The sequence below is a fragment of the Raphanus sativus genome, chromosome 6 (genome assembly GCF_000801105.2).
Source record: "Raphanus sativus cultivar WK10039 chromosome 6, ASM80110v3, whole genome shotgun sequence".
Lineage (NCBI taxonomy): Eukaryota > Viridiplantae > Streptophyta > Magnoliopsida > Brassicales > Brassicaceae > Raphanus > Raphanus sativus.
In genome coordinates, this window is record NC_079516.1 from 32,609,440 (window position 1) to 32,625,303 (window position 15,864).

Below are 15,864 nucleotides of genomic sequence, written 5' to 3' on the forward strand. Positions count from 1 at the left end.
CAATCAAATTTCAAAAGATTATTAAGAAGTTCTTATATGTGTGACGTATAGCAAATTTTAGTGTGTGATAATTGAAAGAAGCGTATATTTCCACCTGTAGGTGTTAGAGGTAATAAATTTTAGTAAGGCAAAACTAATATTGTAATTGAAAACTAACCAGAAAATATAAAATAGTAGTATAATTAAAAACTAACTAAAATATTTAAAACAGTAACCCGAACTTAAGGGGTGTACAAGTGTATTGAATACAAAATTTTAAATGATTTGATTTTTAATGATTCTTTTTTAAATGATTGTACGTGAATATGAGATTTTGTTGTGATTTTATTAAACCACTCTAGAATATTATCTAAATCTATAAGATTTAGATTTATAATTTTATAACTAACAATCTCCTTTCAAACATTCTAAAAATACTAAATCTCAAATTTGAATTTTGTTCAACTACAGTGCATTTCAAAATGGTTTATGAAATGACAAATTTAATAACACTGGATTCATGTTTGAATATCGTGGATTTATTATTTTAATAGAAATCACTTCAAACTCTTAATGATTGATATTTACAACATCATTGTTTTTAAAATAAATTATTGTTGATTAATAAGAGCCATTGGTTGTAAAAGAAATTGAATATAATGAATCTAACAAAGCTTCCTCTATAGAAGCCGAAAATACAACCTAAATAATTTAACATATTAACATAGTTGCATACTCAAAAGATATTAGAAAATACCAACAACATAACCAACAAGCTTAGGTTGAAAAGATTCTTATTAAATGTAGGAAATGAATCAACCTGTAACACGACTCTTGGGATAGCAAGTATTCACCACAGTTTCCACACCTTTAAAATAATGTATAACAAGCTGCTTGCAAAGGTAATCGGTGAGTTTAAATTATTATTTAAATTCTAAAGTTAAAATATGAAATTTTTGTATATTTATAATTATGTTACACATAAGTTATCCTTATAATTAAAGAAACTTAGCAAAAATGTAAACCTTATAATTAAATGAAATTGTACATGTCATAATAAAGTGAGAGCCATGTCACATTTTATAGTAAGCCACATCATCATTTTTTTTTCAAAATTAGTATGGTGATGACAAATGGAAATCACTTCTCAAATAAAGTCTAGAAGATAACTTTGTATTCTCATGATATCACACATCATTATTTTTTCATTAACAAAAAATAAGAAAACATTAATAAAATATTAGCAAAACACGAGATAAAAATACAAATTGATTGAAAGTTAAACAATAAAAATTGTATAACACACACATATATACAAAATTCTAAGTTATAACTAAATAGCAAAATATCCAAAACTAAAAATTCATAACTTTTTTTAGAAAACATTAACTTCTTCGGTTTGATTGTTGTTCATATAAAATTTCTAGTTATTAGCAAACTATTTTACTTTTTATTTAGATTATATCTTTACTAACTGAATACTTGAAATTGATAGTTTCTAAAATTTAATTTGGTACAACAACCTTAGTTTAGTTGCTTATATCATTGTTAGAGGAACCAAAGAAGATGAAAAGTGAAAATGATTCTGTTATTATTCAGTTACAGAGTTACTCTGTTTTTATATAATTACAATGAACCGGTTTACTCCGGTATACTTGGTTTACACACAAACCAATGGTTTACACAAACCATATACAAATTACATTCTCTACTCTAATATCCCTCCTCAAGGTGGCATGTAGATCGAAGAGAAAGCCATCTTGCTTATAAGTGAATGAAAACTAGCAGGATAGAGTGGCTTCGTGAAGACGTCGGCAAGTTGATTAGCCGTACGCACATGTAATGTCTTGACCAAACCCTGTAGAATCTTCTCCCGAACAATGTGGCAATCAATCTCCAAACATTTGGTTCTCTCATGAAAGACAACATTGTTAGCAATGTGTATTGCTGCAGTAGAATCATAGAAGAAAGCCACAGGTTGGTTTTGATCAACGGTAAACTCTCGAAGAAGATTAACAATCCAAACTATCTCACAAACTGCAACTTCCATAGCTCGATATTCGGATTCTGCAGAAGAATGTGAGACTGTTGTCTGTTTCTTAGACTTCCAATCGATCAAAGATGGTCCAAGAAAAAGACAAAATCCTGAAGTAGAGCGTCTAGTATCTTTGCAAGATCCCCAGTCAGCATCAGTGAAGGCCTTGAGTATCAAATCTGATTCGGAACTGTAAAATAAGCCTTTCCCAATGGTTCCTTTTAGGTAGTGAAGTACCTTATAAGCAGCCTTGAAATGAGATTGTGTTGGAGCAGAAGTGAATTGACATAACTTGTTCACCGCAAAGGTTATATCCGGACGTGTTACAGTCAAGTACATCATCTTCCCAACCAATCTTTGATATAAGCCCGGATCATCTAGCAGAGGCTCACCATTCTCAGTACAAAGCTTGATGCTTGGGTCCATCGGTATTGAAGAAGGTTTGCAAACAAGAAGACCAGTTTCATCAAGCAACTCCAGAATGTACTTTCGCTGACAAACTGATATTCCCTGCTGTGCTCTTGCAATCTCAAGACCAAGGAAGTATCGAAGGGGACCAAGGTCTCTAAGCTTAAAGCTTTTCTTTAAGTCTTCCTTGAGCTGATTCACTGCTTCATCATTGTTGCTAGCTATGACTATGTCATCAACATATACGAGAACAGCCACATACTTGCCTTTCTCATTACTGATGAACAGAGTATGATCAGAGTGAGACGGCTTGAAGCCAAGAGAAATCAAAGTAGTACTGAACTTTAGGAACCACTGTCTAGAAGCTTGCTTTAAGCCATATAGTGACTTTTTCAGTCTGCAAACTGGATTTAGTGGCAGAGTAGTACCTTTCTTTGGAGTATAACAGGAGGTAGTGACATATAGATTTCCTCCGTTAAGTCTCCATTTAGGAAAGCGTTGGAGATATCAAGTTGAGTGAGACTCCATCTCTTTGCAGCAAAGACAGCTAACAAGGTCTTGACTGTGGTCATTTTAGCAACATGAGAAAACGTATCAACGAAGTCTATCCCCTCCTGCTGTGTATAACCCTTTGCGTCTAGCCGAGTCTTGTAGCGTTCCAAAGTCCCATCTGCGTTTAACTTGACTTTGTAAACCCATTTGCATCCTATAGCACTTTTTCCAGTTGGTAGAGAGAAAACTTCCCATGTATCTGTACTCTCTAAGACTATTAACTCTTCATTCATGGCTTTGATCCACTCATCAAATTTCTTTGCCTGATTGAATGAAGTTGGTTCAACATGTCTGGCTGCACAGACGTAAGCCTTATAACCTTTTGTCAACTTCTCATAAGATAGATGAGCCGCGAGAGGATAAGGAATGTCAGTTGCAGTCATGTTGCAGTAATAGTCTTCTAGGTAAGCTGGCTGCTTAGAAGTTTGTTTAGTTGTCTTCTCTGAAACTGTAGGGATTTGACTATCAACCACAGTTTCCTCGTTCTCAACCGTATGTTCTGTGTTAACAGAAAATGGAACACTCTCAGAAACTGTGTGGGTCTTATCCACAACTACAGGATCAGTAATTGGATAGAGCTCATGGTGAAGTTCCGATTCAGGACAGATGAATGGAAAAATGTCTTCATGAAAGACAATATTTCTTGATACAAAGATGACGTTAGTATCAAGATCCATGACCTTATATCCTTTAAACCCAGCTGGATAACCCAAGAAGAGACACGGTCTTGATCGAGGTTGAAACTTATGCATGTTCTTCGAAGAAGTTGACACATAACATAAGCAACCGAAGACTTTTATCTCTGAATAGTCAGGCTTCTTCTTGTGAAGCAACTGATATGGAGACTTGTCTTGGAGTAGTGGAGAAGGTAATCGATTTATCAGGAAAACTGCAGTAAGCACACAATCTGACCAAAACTGCAGAGAAAGTTTCGCTTGAAACATCAAAGCTCTAGCAACATTTAGGATATGCTGATGTTTCCTCTCCACCACTGAGTTCTGTTGAGGAGTCTCTGGACAGGAGTGGAAAGATCTGATTTCTTTTGCCTTATAGATTTCAGTAATCATCAGTTCCTTGGCATTATCTGAGCGTACTCCTCTGACCTTAGTTTTGTACAGAGTTTCTACCATTGTAATGAACTCAGGAAATACTCTAAGGACCTCGTCTTTGGTGCACAAGAGATAAACCCAAGTCACTCTTGTATGATCATCAACAATCGTCAAACAATACTTGTACCCTTCAACTGATGGCACTGAAAATGGTCCCCATGTGTCTATATGGAGGAGTTCGAAAGCTTCAGTACACATGTTGTTATGTGAAATAAAGGGCAAGTGTTTCTGCTTGGCAAATGGACATATTGCACAATGAGAAGGTATTTTATTCCTTTGAGATAATCCTAATACATTTGCTATTGAGTCAAGCTTTTGTATTGAAGGATGTCCTAATCTGTGATGGCAAAGAGTTGCGTCTACAATAATGTTTGTATAGAAAGGAGACTGAATAGGAGTAGAAGTTCCAAGCGAAGCTCTGTCTAGAACATACAGGTTCGAGATTTCTTCACCCTGACCAATCGTCAATCCCTTGGTAAGATCCTGAATCACACAAGAATCACCATCAAACACAACTCTGTAGCCAAGATCTTTAGTCAACTGGCTGACACTGAGAAGATTCATCCGGAAGTCAGGAATATACAGAACATTGTTTAGAGTCATGGACTCATTCAGTAGCACATGTCCAATGCCAACGATCTGTATTCCTAGACCAGTTGGTAAGCTTACTGACTTATTTACAGTGTTAGATAGAGTTGAGAATAAACTATTCTCATGACACACATGATGAGTTGCTCCACTATCTATAATCCATGATTCTGAAGACAGAAGCTGACCTATAGTTCTTAATATTCAAGCAAAATATAGGGTCTTAGAAGAGAAGGCCATACCGGGCAATGCGGTAATGGTTCCACTTGAAGTTGAAGGAATATCAGAAGCTGGATTAGAGAGTTGCTTCTGAGCATTGAAGTACTCGATTACTCCTTGAATCTGGTCCTTGGTTAGACTATTCATGAAACCTGTAGAATTCAAATCATTAGTATGATTTTCATTCAAGGACATGTTAGCTACCAAGGGTTTTGCTTCAGAGATTTGTTTCTCTGTTAGCTTTGATTTGAATCCAGGAGGATAGCCGTGAACTTTGTAGCACTTGTCCACGGTGTGACCAGAATAGCCACAATGAGAACACAATGGTCTCGCTTGTCTCTGATGTTGATAGAGGTTTGATGCACATCATTGATAGAAGCCTGAGGAGTAACAGGAACAGCAGCTACATTGTAAGCAGAGGCATTGGTAACTGGCATGATGCTTCGCTGACTGTAATCTTGGTCCAGCAAGTTGTAAACTTCAGCAAGATCTGGAATGTGTTTCTTCATGATGATCTGACTACGAGCATTTGAATATGACTAGTTGAGACCAGCGAGAAACTTGATGATCTTCGTGTGTTCCATCTTGGTGTGAGTAGCTTTGCAGCAGTCACATTTCTGACACGTCTTAACATAATCCGCTCCATCAAGCTCATCCTAAAGAGTCTTAAGTTGAGTATAATAGGCAGAATGATCCATTGAGCCTTGATGAAGAGACCAGATTTGTTGCGTGAGATGATATGATCTTGGAAGGTTTGTGATTCTGAACCTTGTCATTATGTCCTTCTAGATCTCCGAAGCATCATTGAAGCGAAGTATACTCCCATAAATCTGCTTAGTAACAGAGTTCAATAACCAAGATTTGACCATACTATTGCATCTTGACCAGATTTTATAATGTGGATGCGTCTCAGGTGGTCTAGGTAGAGATCCATCAACAAAAGAAAGCTTGTTCTTGGCATCCAGTGCAATAGTTATGGAGAGAATCCAGGTATTATAGTTCATACCATCAAGCGTCTCAGAGATGATCGAAGCTCCAGGATTATCACCATTCGTCAAGTAGTATGGTGAATACTGGATCCCATCGAAGTTAAACGACTCTGTAGAAAATAGTCCAGGAATCGGAAAAGTAGCCATCGGAATAGATGTAACCGTCGGATTCGCTGGAAACGTCATCGGAACTGAAGACATATGTATCGAAGAAGGATCCACCGGAATAGATGAATCGGGAACAGACGACGTCGGAATAGATCGTTGAGCTGTTCGTCGAGCTGGATTGGTCGCCTTCGTCACCAGAGTAGATACACGAGTTCCACGGCGAGTCGAACGGCGAAGAGTAACCATATCGAATCCAAAGAAACTTGATCTAACGGAATGATTAGATTCAAGTAAGAAGAAAGCAATCAATCGGAGTAGATCCAATCGATTTGAGGTCAAAGAATGCGGAAGATGAAAATCGAGAACTGAGTTTCGAGCTCAGAGCTCTGATACCATGTTAGAGGAATCGAAGAAGATGAGAAATTGAAAATGATTCTGTTATTATTCAGTTACAGAGTTACTCTGTTTTTATATAATTACAACGAACCGGTTTACTCCGGTATACTTGGTTTACACACAAACCAATGGTTTACACAAACCATATACAAATTACATTCTCTACTCTAATAATCATGAATACAATCTTTTGTTCATGTATATCTGTAGATAGTTTTCAATGTGTGACAACGGTTATCTAGTATATACTTTTTGTGGTATTTGGACGGTGGTTTTTGCTGTAGTCAATGGCATATGTAGCTCATTTATAGGTTTGTCCCACGTTGCTGTTAGATTTTTTTTTTAATTGAGTTTAACTGAGTAATTATTGTCATTTATTCAATTATTTTCCCTTTTGAGAGATATATTTCTGCAGTTCTTTGTTTTTGGTCTAGGTGTTATGTGATTAGGAAATAAATGTTGCTAGGATATCTTGACATTGTTCTTTTGCATTGTATTCCTTAAGTGTGTACAAAGTTTTAAAATTTGGTTTATGCAGCGGTGACCGAGAGAAGCCAGAGAAAATCGCATAGGCAATGATCTTAGTTTTAGTTTTAGTCAGATTGTTTTTACTCTCGATTCAGCTACTGTATAAACCAATCAGGTGAAAAAAGTTCTAATCACTTTTAACAGGTTTACTCTAGCTACGATTTAATCTAAGGCAAAACCGAAAATGACTTACCTTTTCCTCGTAGTTATTCAAAAGTAAATCAGTTAAAGTTTGATGTGATTTCTATTTCCTTCTCTTTTATTATTTGTTTGCTCCATTACAGATGTGATTGTATAGCACCATTGGCGAGAATATTCTGGAGTAACAGAAAAATTCTGCCTAGTTACTCTTGTTTTGTCCAATCAGGTGAAAATTACTTTTCACCCATTTACTCTAAAACATGCTAAAAGTAGAGTAATATATCCAGTACAGCCGTACGAGAGAGAAGAGAGAGAAGAGAAAGCGTTCTTGCTTGGCTCCGGCGGTTGGCCGGCGCATGAGCGGCCGTGCCAACGCCGGAATCCTTTCTGGTTAGCTTAAAAGTGTTGACATGAAGAGAATAAAAGAGCAAGAGTGATAGTAACAAAAAGAACAGTCTGTACAAGTCTTGATCATCCGGGCTGTACATGAGTACAAGTCTTGATCATCCGGGTTGTACAAGTCTTGTCCTAAGTTTGTTTTGGAAGGTAAGGAAATATCAAAGACTGATTTAACTACCTTCATGATGTCTTGGGCGAATTTAAACAAGTGGTAGCAAATGGTAGGAGCCGTTGGAGGAGTGTGACAAACCAAAGTCACATGTGAAGGAAGAGAAAGAGGAGATGTCCTTTTCATCTCAGCTGAAAGTGACTTGCCCTGATCTTGTCTACAATTGTTTATATATTCTGATTGTCTTACTCTCTCTTGTTTATCTATTTATGTAACCTTTGTGACAACCAAATAGATTAAGGAAACATAATTTCTCACTTCTCTCTTATCTTGCAATCTCTCTCTATCTCTCTCTTGGTTTATCACTTTGATTCTCACACTATTCTTGTTAAATCAACACAACTACTCTCTAAATTCATACATTTTATCATGGTATCAGAGCATCAAAGCTCTTGAAACCTATTTTTACTTCCGCAAACTCTGTTCTTGTTTCAATTCATCTCTGTTCTTAATTTTCTCTCTCCTGTTCTTGGTGATTTGAAAGAGAGATGGAAGAAAACAGCAACAACAACAAACATCTCAACATACCTGTGACCTTGAAAGGGATTAACTATCTCTTCTGGGCCAGGATGGTGAAGAGAGCCCTTGGAGGAAAAGGTTTATGGAAGTATGCTACAACAGCAGCAGCTCCAAAACAAACTGTCCAAGGAGAAGATGGAAAGAAAATGGTGGTAGCTGATGAAGATAAATGGGAACAAGAAGATCTCATGGTGCTCTCAGCCCTCCTTAGCTCACTTGAGTCAGCAATTATGGAGTCTTACTCATATTGTGAGACTACCAAGCAGCTGTGGGATACTCTCTACAAAGTTTATGGGAATGTCTCTAACCTGACCAAGGTCTTTGAAGTAAAGAAAGCCCTCAATGGTCTCAGGCAAGGAGATGTGGAGTTTCAGCCCCACTTTGGCAAGTTCAGATCTCTTTGGGCAGAGCTGGAGATATTAAGACCTCACACTGTGGACTCTGATATCCTCCTAGCCAGGCGTGAAGAAGATAAAGTCTTTGGGATGCTGCTCACACTCAACTTATCTTATGGAGGTCTCATCAAGCATATCCTAAGGGCTGATAAGCTTCCTGATCTAGATGATGTTTGTGCTCAAATCCAGAAGGAAGAGGGGTCTGTGAGCCTATTTGGAAGCAAGGGAGACTTGAGCATGGCTCATCAAGCTGAAGAAGTGGTCGCCAACAAAGCTGCTTACAAACAAGAAGATAGAAAGTCCTTGATCTGTGACCACTGCAAGAAGAAGGGTCATCTGAAAGACAAGTGATGGATCCTACATCCCCACCTGAAGCCAAACAAGTTCAAGGAGACAAGAACTCAGTACCAGGATGCAAGAGCCAACTTCTCAGCTAATGGAGTTGAGCCAGCAACTCCAAACTCAGTCTGCTCCAACAACAATCATGGTGGAGGAAGTGCTATGGCTTCAACATCAGTGTACACCACACCAAGGACCAACCTAGATGAACTCCTCAAGAAATCTGACTTGGAAGCTCTCATCAAGGCCCTAAAAGAATCTGGTATCTCTAGAACCCTTGGGATCTCTCTTAATGCTTCTCACACTGCTGGTGATATTTTAAATGTTTTAAAATCAGTTAAACCATTGATAATAGACTCTGGTGCTTCTCATCATATGATTAGTGATTTGAATCTGATTAAAAATATAGAACCAGTGATAGGTAATGTGATGATAGCAAATGGTGACAAAATCCCAATAAAAGGTGTAGGAGATCTTAGGCTATTTGATAAAGATTCTAAAGCCTTCTACATGCCTACCTTTGCCTCAAACCTGTTATCTGTTAAGAGAGTCACTACTGATTTGAATTGTCAAGTTACTTTCACTCCTAACAGTGTGTATTTTCAGGATATTGAGTCTAGTAAGTTGCTTGGAAAAAGTGTTACCAAGGGAGATTTGTACTTGCTTGAGGACACAAGACCAGCTTCTGATTTATCTAGTGCTTTTGTTTCTGTTTCTGAATTACCTAAAAATGTAATGTGGCATGCTAGATTAGGACATCCTCACTCTCATGCTTTGAACATCCTGTTGCCTAGTATTAATTTTAAAAGTGATTGTGAAGCTTGTATCTAGGAAAACATTGTAGAAGTGTTTTTCCTAAATCCAAGACTATCTATGATAATTGCTTTGATTTAATACATTCTGATGTGTGGACTGCCCCATGTGCATATAGAGAACATCATAAATATTTTGTGACATTCATCGATGAAAAATCTAAGTATACTTGGATCACATTGTTACAATCTAAAGATAGGGTGCTAGAAGCTTTTAAAAATTTCCAAAATTATATTACTAACCATTTCAATGTCAAGATTAAAATTCTTAGATCAGATAATGGTGGTGAATATATTAGCACAGCCTTCAAACAACATTTAGCTGCACATGGGATTATACAACAAACTAGTTGCCCTTACACTCCACAACAAAATGGTGTAGCTGAAAGGAAGAATAGACATCTTATGGAGGTGGCTAGGAGTATCATGTTTCACGCAAATGTCCCTAAAAGATTTTGGGGAGATGCAGTGGTCACTGCTACTTACTTGATCAACCGCACACCTACAAGAGTCCTTGATTCCACACCATATGAGGTACTGAACAAACACAAACCATCTATAGACCATTTGCGGGTATTTGGGTGTGTGTGTTTTGTTTTTGTTCCAGGAGAGCTAAGAAACAAGCTAGAAGCTAAAAGCACAAAGGCAATGTTCATTGGCTACTCTACACATCAGAAAGGATACAAGTGCTATGTTCCAGAGACAAGGAGGGTCCTAGTATCAAAGGATGTTAAGTTCCTGGAATCAAAAGGGTATTATGTTGAGAGGAGTTGGGAAGAACTAAAGAATTTGTCTCAATCTGCCTCAGACAGAGCTAATAATCTTAGAGTTATTATGGAGAGGCTTGGAATCAGTTTACCAAACTCACCAGCCCCGGTCAAAGAGGTTCCAACACAAGCTGTAGAAGAAACAGTGAAGGATGTTGAGATCACTCATCTTGATCATGAAGGGGGTGATAGAACTGAGCAGCCTACGCAAGTTCAACCTGAAGAGAGCTCAGTATCTCATGATCAAGATGAGAGATCAGAAGCTGAGGTACAAATGGGAGAGCCAAGTGGAGTCAATGAAGCTGAACCTGAGCATATACAACCTAGAAGGAGTACACGAGTACAAATGGGAGAGCCAAGTGGAGTCAGTGAAGCTGAACCTGAGCATATACAACCTAGAAGGAGTACACGAGTACAACCTGAGCAGATACAACCTAGAAGGAGTACAAGAGTCAGGAAACCAAGAGTATACTTCAATGCTGAGGCAGTAGCTCATCCTATCAGTGCTGTGTGCTCACTTGCACAGTATCCAGAGGACCATCAAGTCTTTATCAGTGAGCTTGATCAGGAGTACATCCCAAAGACATATGAAGAGGCTATGCTACATGAAGAATGGGGAGCATCCGTTGGTGATGAGATGGGAGCTATGATCAAGAATAATACATGGTTTGAGACTGAACTTCCCAAGGGCAAGAAGGTAGTGACAAGTCGTCTCTTGTTTACCATCAAATATGGAGCTAATGGGAAGCCAGAAAGGAGGAAAACAAGACTGGTTGTAAGGGGATATACTCAAGTGTATGGTGAAGACTACCTAGACACATTTGCACCAGTGGCCAAGCTGCATACCATAAGAGTTGTTCTATCACTTGCTGTCAACTTGGAGTGGGATCTATGGCAGATGGATGTGAAGAATGCTTTCTTACAAGGAGAGTTGGAGGATGAAGTGTATATGAGACCACCTCCTGGCCTAGAAGACATGGTGAAACCATGAAATGTTTTGAGACTAAAGAAAGCCATCTATGGCTTGAAACAATCTCCAAGAGCCTGGTATCACAAGCTGAGCACCACTCTCAATGGGAGAGGATTTGTAAAATCAGAGGCTGATCACACTCTCTTCACCCTAACCAGCCAGCAAGGTATTGTGGTGATCCTAGTATATGTTGATGATATTATCATCACTGGTAGCAACAAGGAAGGTATCCTCTCAACTAAATATTTTCTTAAAAGTGCCTTTGATATTAAGGATTTGGGAGAATTGAAGTACTTCCTTGGGATTGAAATATGCCGCTCTAAAGAGGGGCTCTTCTTATCTCAAAGGAAGTACACACTTGATATTTTAAATGAGGCAGGAAACCTTGAAAGTAGACAAGCCAAAACACCATTAGAAGAGGGCTACAAGGTGCTGCGAGAGGGGGAGTATGAAGCTACTCCATTCAAAGATGTCAAGAAGTATAGAAGAATGGTTGGCAAGCTCATATATCTAACCATCACCAGACCTGATGTGTTCTTTGCTGTGAATCAAGTAAGCCAACACATGGGATCTCCTAAGGTGCATCACTGGAATATGGTCGAGAGGATCTTAAGATACCTAAGAGAGGCGCCTGGTCAAGGAGTATGGATGGCATGTAACAAGAGCACTTAAGCGGTTGGGTATTGTGATGCTGATTGGGCCGGAGACAGAGTTGATAGAAGATCAACCACAGGATATTGCACCTTTATTGGAGGGAACCTGGTCACATGGAAGAGCAAGAATCAGAAGGTGGTGTCATGTTCAAGTGCTGAGGCAGAATATAGATCAATGATGAAGCTTACAAGTGAGCTTATATGGATCAAGGGGCTGCTAAAAGACTTGGGGATCGAGATCAACACACCAATGACTATGCACTGTGACAACCAGGCTGCAATACACATTGCATCCAATTCAGTCTTCCATGAGAGGACAAAACATATAGAAGTAGACTGCCACAAGGTGAGACAAGCAGTAGAGCAGCAAGTGATTCTTCCATGCTACACAAGAAGTGAAGACCAGCTAGCTGATATCTTCACAAAGGCAGCAAGTACTAAGGTGTGTGAGTCCATCCATCCAAGGATGGGACTCATAGATATCTCATGTCACTTATCTCTCCTCCATGAAGTGATTTACTCTTTTTCCTTGGCTTGGATTTTATCCCATTGGGTTTTGCCAAGCTAAGGTTTTAATGAGGGATTGCTTCATGGCTTCCAAGCTTGACTTGTTCCATATGGTCAAGCTTGAGGGGGAGTGTTGACATGAAGAGAATAAAAGAGCAAGAGTGATAGTAACAAGAAGAACAGTCTGTACAAGTCTTGATCATCCGGGCTGTACATGAGTACAAGTCTTGATCATCCGGGTTGTACATGTGTACAAGTCTTGTCCTAAGTTTGTCTTGGAAGGTAAGGAAATGTCAAAGACTGATTTAACTACCTTCATGATGTCTTGGGCAAATTTAAACAAGTGGTAGCAAGTGGTAGGAGCCATTGGAGGAGTGTGACAAACCAAAGTCACATGTGAAGGAAGAGAAAGAGGAGATGTCCCTTTCATCTCAGCTGAAAGTGACTTGCCCTGATCTTGTCTACAATTGTTTATGTATTCTGATTGTCTTACTCTCTCTTGTTTATCTATTTATGTAACCTTTGTGACAACCAAATGGATTAAGGAAACAAAATTCCTCACGTCTCTCTTATCTTGCAATCTCTCTCTATCTCTCTCTTGGTTTATCACTTTGATTCTCACACTATTCTTGTTAAATCAAAACAACTACTCTCTAAATTCATACATTTTATCAAAAAGTGTTCCCCTTGGCTTCCTTTTCGGCGCCCTGTGAACGTACGCCTTGTTTGAGTTCTGGTTACGACACCATCCTTGTCGGTGGGTTTGTGGTTGGAGCAACGACGCGTTCTTTTTGGAGATCCGGGAGAGGGAGCGGCCAGTGTGTTCTGTTTTGTTGGTTCCCGGGAGGTGGAGGCTCGCTCAGATCCATCGTCGTAGGTCTAGTTTCCGGGAAGGAGTCTCCCTCAGATCTGCCTTCGCCGGCTTTGGCTTTGGAGAGCGGAGGCTAGTATAGCTCCGTGCTGCCGCGAAGAAACCCTTATCATTGGGTCCTTGTTTTTTTCCTTATTTTCGTTTCGTATTCGTCCGCTAATGTCGCGGTTAAGGGTGGTTGGAGTCACGGCGGAGATCTTCCTCTTAGAATTGAAGCTTGCCGGTGATGTTCACTCGTCTTAAGGTTTGAGAGAGGTGGTTCTCGAGTCGCCGGTCTAGGGTTTCAAGTGGTTGAAAGTCGATGGAGATATCGAGGTACGATTATACTCCTCGGCGTGTTGACTGTGCGCTGTAGAACGGGTTAGGTTTCGGTTTGGAGGCTTTGTCGGTTTCAAAGCTCCGACGAACGTGGCGGTGCAACGGCGGAAGCGGCTGGGTTGAGGCGGTATCGACGGATGTCGAATGAATGGAGCAGAGTCCTCCACGTGTCGCGACTGCCTCCTCTTCGTTTTGTCCGTCTGGGCCGTGGGTCTTGTGGGTTTGGGCCGAGGGCCGTTGTAGGTTTTGTGTGGCCCGTGGTTGTTTGGGCTTTTTGTTTGCTTGGTTGTAACCGGGTTTCGGCCAGTTATGGGCTTTGCCCATTTATATAATTTAAACCTTTGAGGGTAAAAAAAAAAGTAGAGTAATATATTCACTTCTGCAAAAGTAAGAACTTATTCTTGTTTTCACTTTTCTTTTTCCACTGATTTCAAGTTTCTTATTTTTCACCAATTTACCCCAACTCTATCCAATCACACATTACATTTTCTGAAGTTATTCTAATTTATTTACTCACACATTTAGGGTATGACTGGTAACGTGACAGCGCAACTGGAAAAGATATATGTTGTTTTTTGTTTCCACCTGTTTACTCTTGCTTTTGTAGAGTAGAAAAAAGTGCAAACCACAGATAAAAGATTCCCTTTCTAGCGTAACTGGGTGAAAAAGTATTTCCACTTATTTCATCCTGATTGGATGTAACTGAGTGGAACTGAGAGTAAAATATTTTACTCTAACTTTTGTTGCGCTAATCATACCATCCAATCATACTCTTACTTTAATATTTATCGATCATAACCAGGAGCGAACAATCTTTTAAATTACATGTTCTTTTTGGATTAAAAATGGTTAAACTCTGATCTATTAAAAACACATATCTAATCCCCGGGTAATAGGTGCAGTCTACGATAGGTTCTCTTCCGGATTTTCATTCGGACGTATCCATAGCCGTGATGAGCAGAATAATGTGACTTAATTTCCGTAGCATGATCGAATCCGAAATGTATTTGCATCCAAAGTTCGTCCACTACCAGTAGACCCCAAGGCCGTTCATTTTTAAATCACAGCGTAGAGCAGCAGCATCCGTGTAATACCTAGAACAGTCTCTGATATTTTATTAAAGTTTCAATGGGTAATAAAATAATTTTGCTGTTTGTTAAGGATAAACCATTTGCAATATGAAATTTGTCATAAAACACTATATCAAGAGTTAATAACAACTATCACACGAGAACATGCTCTGGCCTCTCTCACTTACTTTTGTCTTTTTTTCTTTTTTATTCTTCAGAAACACTTCTTAGAACACATGCGTTGCGAGTGCTCTCTGCTTTGTTCAGCTGGAAAGCCATTCAAGGTGTAGCATTCTAAAAGCTTGGAATCAAGATGGGTAAGCTTTGTCATAGTCTCTGTATTCGTGTTGGAGTTTGATATGTATATGTTCCAACATCTCATATTTCCATTATATTGCAACAAGTAAGAAGATAAAATATTGGATTCTCATGCAAACATAGTTGTTGTACATTGTTGTTTCATACATTTTTTTGATAACTCTGGTATCTGGGCAGCCACATTCCCAACTATCCCCCGAAGGGAGTGCAGCGCCCCAACGGAAGAGATGTTAAATCCGTTGTGGCCAAGGCTCGAACCCGGGTGGCGGGCAGTACAGCTGTACCTCCTTTACCACCAAGCTACGAGCACTTGGTTTGTTGTTTCATACATCATAGTCATATTCAAACACAAATGCATGGCTTCTTAATATCCGTTTTGTTTTTCAGATATCGTGTCGCAGAGGTTGAATGAGTGACAAACATACCACCACAAAGCGACCAAGAGAAAGAATATGTATGATTACCGAACATCTCAATAGTCCTATTATGCCATTTCAGTACTTCTCTGCCTTCGCTACAATGAGTTTGTAACCTTTCTCATGTTTCCTCCCTTTCTTTATGACTTCTTACAGCTGCCGGAACTGACGACTAGTGCAGCATCATTTGCTCGGTCGTGGCTACAGAGAGAAAAGGAAGCAGCTAGACATGGAGGTAAGCAACTATTTTATTTGTAGTTGTGCCACTTTGTATACTCTTAAGTCTTAG

General features: G+C 39.1%; 1 protein-coding gene across 1 annotated transcript; it reads right to left on the reverse strand.

The window, feature by feature from the left end:
- Nucleotides 1–5,675: 5,675 nt before the first annotated feature.
- LOC130495766 (uncharacterized) lies at nt 5,676–6,233 on the reverse strand. Its single transcript, XM_056987270.1, has one exon. It carries the CDS (start codon nt 6,231–6,233, stop codon nt 5,676–5,678), a length of 558 nt encoding a protein of 185 aa, XP_056843250.1.
- Nucleotides 6,234–15,864: the final 9,631 nt, after the last annotated feature.

Bases quoted from the DNA above. Each gene is read 5' to 3' on its own strand.
- LOC130495766 (XM_056987270.1), bottom strand. From the start codon at position 6,233: ATGGTTACTCTTCGCCGTTCGACTCGCCGTGGAACTCGTGTATCTACT.